The sequence below is a fragment of the Marmota monax genome, unplaced genomic scaffold (genome assembly GCF_021218885.2).
Source record: "Marmota monax isolate L192 unplaced genomic scaffold, Marmota_monax_Labrador192_F-V1.1 WCK01_AAM20220418_F8-fsc00014, whole genome shotgun sequence".
Classification (NCBI taxonomy): Eukaryota; Metazoa; Chordata; class Mammalia; order Rodentia; family Sciuridae; genus Marmota; species Marmota monax.
In genome coordinates this window covers 8,955,656-8,964,459 of record NW_026695222.1, presented here as the reverse complement: position 1 = coordinate 8,964,459, position 8,804 = coordinate 8,955,656, and the positions used below count along the sequence as shown (strand labels likewise).

The 8,804-nt window shown below is 48.6% G+C and overlaps 1 protein-coding gene across 1 annotated transcript in view; it reads right to left on the bottom strand.

Moving 5' to 3' along the window:
• Positions 1 to 1,030: 1,030 nt before the first annotated feature.
• Positions 1,031 to 8,804, bottom strand: part of Adra1d (adrenoceptor alpha 1D) — a 28,481-nt gene continuing 20,707 nt past the window's right edge. Inside the window, exon 2 of the mRNA XM_046433678.2 lies at positions 1,031 to 6,601. Within this exon, the coding sequence (XP_046289634.1) occupies positions 6,000 to 6,601 (602 nt within the window). The 3' untranslated portion in view covers positions 1,031 to 5,999. The remainder of the gene's footprint in view (positions 6,602 to 8,804) is intronic.

Genomic DNA, 8,804 nt, shown 5'->3' with positions numbered 1-8,804 from the left:
CCCCACCTATAAGGTACAGTTCACAGCTGGGGAGAGGGGACATCAAGTACCTAATCTGTATAAGGCCCAGGCATTCAATACTTATAGGCTTGTCCACTAGAGTGACCATAAGATTCTCCCTAAGAACTTGAAAATAAAAGCCTCAAGACTATCATTTGAGGGTTCCACTCTGAGATGGAACTATAATAGTTGAGATTAAAGACAAGAAAAGTGAACTTCAATGCACAGATCAAGATGAAAGGCTGGGAATGAAGCCTGAGTCAGTTAGGAGGATGGAGAGGGATGGATCATGGAAGAAGAGGTGAAACCCTGGCCAAGGGTTCTGGTCATTAACTCTCTGGCTTTGCCTCTGAGTTCACCAAGTGGCTTTCACACCATGATTTGGCTTATCATTAAGGTCATTTATTGTCACGGGGATATTGGTTTATATGATAGTTTACATTTCTTGTAAAAAATTGGCACATTGACCTTGGGCTTATAAACTTCACTTCCTAGTGAGTTAGGCAGTCTGTGTTAGCTTATATGAATCTGGCCACTATAACTGCTTGCTGGAGCTCTAATTCTGAGGCCAGCATTTTAGCACAAACAGCCAGTTATTTTCTTGTGTTCCCCTCTCCTTTTCACAAGTCTCTCAAAATTCTACACATTTAGCAGGACATGATGGCACATGCTCTTCATCCCAGCAACTGGGGAGGCTGAGACAGGAGGATTGCAAGTTCAAGACTGGTTTCAGCAACTTAGTGAGGCCCTTCCTTAAAATAAAAAATAAAAAGGACTGGGGATGCAGTTCAATGGTTAAGTACCCCTGGGTTCAATCCCTGGTACAAAACAAAACAAAACAAACAAAAAAGTACACATTTGGTGGAAGATGTTTTTAAGGAAGAGGACTTCCAGAATAATCCCTTTGTGCCAGGGTCCTGAAGAAAGAGGAGGTTCTTAGTTTGTACTGAATTCAAATGAATTAATTGGATCTAGACTTGGAATGTGTTGATGGCATATATAACAGACATGGAAGGCTGCCTGCCCAATATCCTTTCTCTGTGGTTTATTGCAGCCAGAACTTTGATTTTGGTTCAGGATAGCAGTGTGCCCAACAGAAGGCAATCAGTGATCCTACTTGCCCTAAAACAAGGGTTGACAGACTTTTCCTATAAAGGGCAAGGTAGTAAATTTGGGCTTTGTGGTCAGTTAGCAAAATTGGAGATATTATGCAGTAAATTCATATAATTTTTACATATTATGAAATATTTTTTCTTTTGCTTTTTTCCACTATCCTTAGTTCATAGGCTGTCCCAAGTCAGACAATGGGCTGAATTTGGCCTGTAGAATTTTTGGACTCCTGATCTAGACCAATCACACTGATTTTTTCCAGTCTCCTGCACAGGGTGGTCATGTGACCCAGTTCTGGCCAATACAACCTTGAATGGGGGTGGAGGTAGAGGGGTGTTTCTGGGAAAGCTTTGCTAGCTTGAGAAAAGGAGGTAGATGCTACAGCCAATCCTTCTCTTGCTCTGCTTTGAACAACTTCTTGAAATATGGAGCCACTAGTCATGATGTAGCAACAAAGAGGACAAATAGATTATGAGCAGAGAGAGCATGACAATACCAGTAACCCATTTGCCTTGTAAGTTGTCAAGTGAGAAAACTAATGCCCAAGGGTTTATCTAGATACCGGGCAGTTTCCTCAGTGCTTGCTGCATGCTTAGCTGACCCAGTGTGCCAGAGATGTCAATCTTTATCTGACCAGCCCTGCCCCCTCTGGAAAAGACTTGCTCCTCACAGGCTGGTGCCCAGTGGGCTGTTGTCCCACTTGGCCCATCCCACTCCCATCTGCCTGCTCCTGCTGTTAAGCCTGACCCAAAATTAGCCAATCCCTAGGCTGACCAGTGACCTTATGGCTTGGCTCAAATGATGAGCGGGACCAATCTGATTCCCTCTCAGGAAAAGGAGCTGAGTTTCCTTCTCTGGTTTTTGGCAGGACAGAAAGAGGTGGACACAAGCAGTATAGTGGAGATACATGAACAGTGAATCCCTGAAGGAAATGTCCAGAAATGTCACAGCTGAGGTGCTTGCAGATGCTTCCAGTGCATCCTTACCTCTGGTTCCTGGCTCTGAAAGCTCAACCTGTATGGCTCCATGTCCTGGATTTCTTCTTGATTCCATATGTATCCTGTGGTTTCCCCTTAATTACCCCCAGACCAGGGTAATTTTAGAATGTGGGCAGATTCTGTTCAGCATTCTTGTTGTTGCCTTTTTTTCCCAAGGGGCAGGGTGGGGGAAGGAAAGTGGGCCAGCTCAGACAGCAGGAGCAGTGCCAGGCCCTGCTTCCCTAAGGTCCTACCCCCCAGAGCCACCTGGGTCCAATAGCTCCCTGGGGAGCTATGCCAGGCAGAGAGGCTGTGGGGACTGGTTTAGCCTTTGCAAGCATCTGGTTTTGTGCTTCCCTGGAGTCACAAGAAGAAAAAAAAAAAAGGAAATTCTTTCCAAGTGGATTTTGAACATGTACCCCCCTGGGGGTGTAACAGGACAGGAATAGAATCAGGGTCAGAAAGGCTTGGAGGAGTCTGAGCTCTGACAGGTCACTGAGCAGAGGACAATGGAGGTTCCAAACCTTTCCCCAGAACTGTCAGCGCCTGAAACAGAGGGATCAAAGAAGAGTATGGCTGCTGCTGCAGGGGCCTGCAGGGGCAGTGGGGCTTCAGATGGGAGGGTAAGATGGACTGGAAGCAGGTGTTCCCACAGGAGTGCACAGCATAGCTGGCTTTCTAGACTGTAGCCAGGATGAACTGTTTGTGAGCATCCTGGGGGTGGGGGGCTATGGGATACTCAGGGCTTAATTCCAAGTAGGGGATCTTTGAAGGAGGTCTTGAGAGCTTGAGGATTCTGGAAGTTGGAAATCAGAGAGGGCAGGGTATGCTCAGGAGGCGCGTGGCCTTGAGGTTTGTATTTGGGGTGTCTGGAGGTCACCAAGGGGGAGGGTGAACACATGCAGAGCTAGAGACAGCCCCTTGGGAGTCATTCATAAGCAAGTGGTCATTGAGATATGTGAAGTGGATGAGAGTATGTGGAGAGTTGAGAAAAGTTAGAATAAAACCCTGGGGAAACTTTTAAGGGCAGGGAGGGGAGACTTTAGAGAAGAGACTTTAGAGGAGAGAGGAAGAAGGGGGTGGAGAGGAAGTGTTCGTCATATCAGGAGAGACCCTGGGATCCCAGAGATCTCCTTGCATGGCCCAGAGGCAGGGAGTGAATATCTCAGCAAGCAAGGGGCTTCCATCAACATGGACTATGACAGAGTCATAGGGGAGGAGAGCGGAGAAATGGACTGTCCCAGGTGACTTGCAAAAGCAGCCTGGGAAGAGTGTGAGAAGCAAGGCAAGGTGGGTGGCAGGAGCCTGCTAGAGAGGGAGGGCAGACTGCAGCTTGAGTTCCTGGGTGGGAAGCAGAAATGAGGCTTTCTAAGGATTGGGGAGGAGGAATTAGGCAAATGCCATGTCTCTGGAAGCTTGCTTCTGTCTCTGTCACATCTCACAGGACCGCCCCTTTCACCACTCACCGATTCCTTCAGGCTTCACCCACCCTTGAGCACACGTAAAGGAGCTTCCCTGAAGGCAAAAGCCCTCTTTTACATGCAGCCGGGGGACAGTCTCTGTAATCAATCATGTAGTCCAAGCTGGGGGACTGAGGTACCTGAAGACCCAGGAAATGGTGCAATTGTACTTCTTCAAGGTGTTTCCAAATCACTTGCAATACCTCCCTGCTCCACAAGGGCATTGTTATTCCTTTCATTCCTCTTGGATATTCTTTGACCCTCTGACATGTCCCAAGGGCAAGGTCAGTGGCAGTGTTCTATTGTTTTTAGAGCAGGGTCCCTGGATGCCTCTGCTATATGGCATGGCCTCTCGGGGGCTCTGCAGCCCTCCTGCACTGCTAGTGGGCTTGGTACCTGATCTGAGGGGTACAGAAGGAAGCAGCTGGGTGCAAATGGCTGCTGTGCCAGGATACAGGGCTGTGGCTTGAACCTAAGAACAGTTCTGCAGGTGATCATCACACCTGGAGCAAGTAGTGAGCAAGCCCTCAGTTCCTCCTGTCTCTATTTCCATTGGGTTATGCAGGGCAGGGAGGTCCCCAAATCCTCCTGATAAAGGCTCCTTCCCATTCTATTCTCTTACCCTCACTGTTGACCACCTGTGGATGCAACTAGCCTGGAGCGTGGGAGCCAACATTTACCCTGCTCAGAACTCTGTCTGGTTTACCACTGTGCATGAAGCCAGTGTTCAGTCATTGGACACTGGTGTCTGCCTCTTCTCCAACCTCTGATTTGAAAAATGGCTCCTACCTCTGTGAGAAGACAGCAAGGGTGCCCTCCACCCAGCTTTACAGTGGCCAATATGTGCAAAGTATGCACTATACTCCCAGAACTGGCTATGAACTGTCCTTCCTATTCCTCGAGGTTGAGGAAGGCCAGGCCTGAAAGCCCAGATCCTTTTATAGAACCACCACCATGTGAACTATCCAAGCCCTGCCATTGACTGCCTTTTAACCTTGTAAAATGGATGTCAAAGGTTTGAATTATGGTGACCTTTCACATAAACTATCTCCCATGAGATAGAGACTTCTAGCCTCAATATTGGTCCATGTTGGCTCAGCAGCTGGCTTTTCCAGTTTCAGAATAATCCTAGGTACCCCAGGCAATGTTTAACCATTGCTCCTTTTAAGGGTTCACTGGCCACAATAATTACTCCCTTGCTGGTTGGATAAATGTGGTTGGTATTATCTAGCTGAAGACTGAACTGCCTACAATCTATGGGAATATGAGATTTTACTTAAAGCTAACAAACACTGATGCTAAGTATGGATTCTCTTCCCTAGCCCTGTATACCTGTCTACTTGGGCTTGTATATCTTTTCACATAAAGTAATTTTTTACCCATTTAACTGATGACCACCTTCCTCACTGAGGTCCTCAGAGCATCAGGGATGCATCTGGGAAGATCAGCAAAGGGATAATTTGTGCTTATGATTACTATTTGGTGACCAAAATTAATCATGTGAATTTTAAAAGCCAATAAAACTCCCAAGTCCTTTGGTCATGCTAAAAGACCCAAAGGACAGTAGTCATCAGTTAAAGAGACAGTTGAGTCGAAGCTAGAGAGGTAAATAGAGACCTAGTCTATCTTGTTGTGGGCCTAAGGATTTCTAAGGATTTTAGAAAAAAAAAGTTCTTTATGGATTATAGGCTAAAGTTTGCACAGTTTGGACAAAATATAAGTACTCTTACCAATAAATATGTTTCAAAATGACAAATAAAGCTCTCCCCAGTTGGCAGCTCAAAATCCCAGCAAGAAGTGATGGGCACAGGCACAATGAGCTATGTACAGAGTGTAAACAGTAAGGCCCTTGAAGGGAAGTCATGAGGGGCAGAGCCAGGTGATGGAGTGTGCACTGGACCAATGCAGGGGTGGGGGTAGGAGGCAGTGGGCCCAGGGAAAAATACAATAGGCCACCAAAGCTTGCTGGCAGTGGTGGCAGGTTCACTGGGTCCTGCTAGTAGGCAGTTAAGGAGAAACTGTCCATTGAGGCGACCTGACCCCATTGTCCTTTACCCTTGGGGCAGCCACGCAAGACTTTGGTGCCTCTTCCTCTCGAAGAAGAGGAACAGGCCTGCCTGGCCATACTTGGGGCAATCTACTCGGGTCAGGGCAGGGCATATGGGGTGGTTAGTTTCTCAAACAGGAATTTGGGTGCCAATGGCACCACAGATCCTGCAGCCCCTCCCTCCTAGGAAAAGAGCTCTGCGCACCTGTCTCCAACAGGGGGCCCCCAAACTCCCAACGCTTCAAGGGTCCAGCCCGGCTTGCTCAGAGATGCCACAGAAGCAACCATCCTGAACAGTTTTTGAGTCCCTGATCCACCCGGGCCACTCCAACAAACCCAGCCTCCCTCCCCACAAAGCCCCCCACGCCCACCCTCAGCACATTCCTCAGTCTAGCTTGGGGGTCCTTAAATATCAGTCTCCCGGAGGTTGCTGTAGTCGGCCAAGTCATAAGCCTGGCAGGTGGCGCCCTCCGCCACATCTTGGGGAACGCCTAGGGACACGGCTTCCACCTCGGATTTCAGGGTACACGCGGCCTCTGCGTGCTGCGAGCCCCCGGTGCGGATCTTCTGCGACAGGCTGGAGACCTTGGCACGCAGCTGGTTGGTCGGCCTCCGCAACGGCCCGAGCAGCCTCCACTCGCGGAAGGCGTAGGGAGTCTTTCGACGGCTAGAGACTGGAGCCTGCACCTCGTCTGTGCCTGGGCAGCTGGGATCTGGGGGCGCTATGAGAGCCAGCGGCGCTCCGGGGGGCGCGGCACTCGGGCTGGGGACGCAGTCGGGGCGCAGGCCACTAGTCGAGGCCCTCCAGTGGTGGCCGTAGACGCGCCACAGGGGACGACGGCGTCGGCGGCGGCGGCACTGGCAGCGCAGCAGGCGGAGGAAGGCGCGCTTGAACTCGCGGCTGGAGCAGGGGTAGATGAGCGGGTTCACGCAGCTGTTGAAGTAGCCGAGCCAGAAGATAACCTTGAAGACGCCCTCTGATGGTTTCAGCTGCGGGAACAGGGAGCCTGGAGGGCACAGAGACCCGGATTGGTTAGCTGCTCCGGGAGCGGGAGGTCCAGGCAGGCCTTGGGTGCAAAGAGGACAGGCCCTCTATGCACTCCAGGGAGATTGAAAGGATCTCCCCCAGAGATCCCTGATATAATTCAGGAGCTCCATAAACTTGGATGGGGAAAGCTAGCATCTCCAACGTTTACTCACCTCTACCCAAAACTGATCATTTCCTTCAATGAATGCAGGCAACAACCAGAGTAGAATTGGACAAAATCATGTGAAATTACTGTTTTTGTACATCAAAACTAGTAGTGCAAGATTGGCAGTTCCCGCGGATATTTTCCTATCACATTCAATTGCTGCGGATGTTATGAGATATTTTCTGTGCTTCTTGTTATTTGGAAATGACAGTCGTTAGAATGCACCACCAGATCTCATTTCATGCCTTAATGTGGAGGCACATTTCTAAGTCATTGATTTCATGTGAAAATATTTTGACAACTTTTTCAGTAAAATCGGTTTCATTTGTCATTTTTTTTGTTTCATGCTTTTGAAAGTACGACTTAAGATGAATCCATAGATTTCACCAGATACCTGTGTAGTCCCCAGCACAAAAAGGGGTAAGAACCTGGGAATTAAACCTGGACTAAGGCTTGCCCCATGCCAAGCAGTGTGCTGGGTTCTCCTGTGAGGAGGCACGAAGCATGGCCCTTGCTCCCAGGATAGCAATATGAACATCACTGAAATGCAGGTGGGGTGATGGTAGGGGAGTACTCATTTTGTTCGCATAGGGAGGGAGCTTAGGCTTTGTGTTTCTAAGGATCTCAAAGAATCAGCCTGGATGAGAAGGGCCAGAGTGTCTTACATGTGAAAGCTACAAGTGGGTGAGAGAATGCCAAATTTGGAGCCTGGAAATATCCTGTAGGATCAACTCAGAAGACTTCATTTGGGACAGATGGTGAAGGGCCTTAAATGCTGGAAAGTTCAGCTTTTTATTTTGTGGGTTAAGAACCATGAATTGCTTAAAGCAGGTCAGAGATTGGGCATAGAGTTAGGCTTCTATAAACAATGCCTATGGGCTATCAGAATGCAGGACAGTGAGGCTGTCCTACTGTGGTTGGGGAAGATTTCTGGGATGACTTTGTGGGGGCACTAGGCAGGTGGGGGTGGGAGCACTGTTTGGGAGCTGTGCCAGGAAGACCCTCCTCTCCACAAATCTCTCCCCTGACATCCCCTCCACAGATCTGAAGGAGGCCATGTCTATGGAAAGAACAGCCAGTTGCAAAGATACACTCCAAAGAAACAGAAGCCACTTTCTTGTTCTTCTCTACCTAAGCAGCAGTAGGGGGCCCAGGGTGTTGCATCCTAGACAGGGGCTGCAGCTGCCCATGAGACCAAGCAATCCAGGGTCCTTAACAAACTGTGGAAACTTCTATATCTCCTCTTGCTCCTTCCCCACAAATAAGAGCAGGTCAGAGATTGGGCATAGAGTTAGGTCCCTTAGTGAAGGGGAAGAGGCACTATGCCTCACTCTTTGACCTGGAGACCTTTGCATATCGTCCACCCTCTACATATAGAAACAGTTCTGGGTGCCAAGAGATGTGGTGGAGGAAGAGGAGGGCCATACAGTATCACATGGCTCAAGAGCAAGCCATCTGGCTATCTAAAGTCTCACCTTGCATTTCTGTGACTAGAGATAATAATATTTCTCTGGAAGGGATTTGGTAAAGATTTATAGGTCTTGGAACTAGCATGTTAGCAGATTCTTAATAAATACCAGTGAGGGGCTGGGGATGTAAATCAATGATACCATGCTTGTCTAGCATGTGTGAAGCCTTGGGTTTGATCCCCAATACCACAACTATACCACAAACTGGTGTCTATTCTCCTCCCTTCCTACTTTTTTCCTGTGGTTTTGAGAGTGGAGACTATAGTCTTGGGAAGAGACAAATTTCCATATATAGAGAGTGACCAGAAACGTGGCTGAGATGTGGTAGGTTTTGGGGTGCTGGAGCATCAGTCAGGGTGGATCGATGAGATGATTCTCCCTGGTAGAGGTGTTGGGTAGTCCCTGGAATGTGTGGGTCACCAGGGTGGACCTCAACTTCCAGGAAGGCAGCCCTCAAGAACAGCATCCCTCAATGGCTGCAGTCAGATCAAGTGCTGAAAATAACTTCTGACTCAGGCTACAATTCTTTTATATTTAGCCCAGGATGA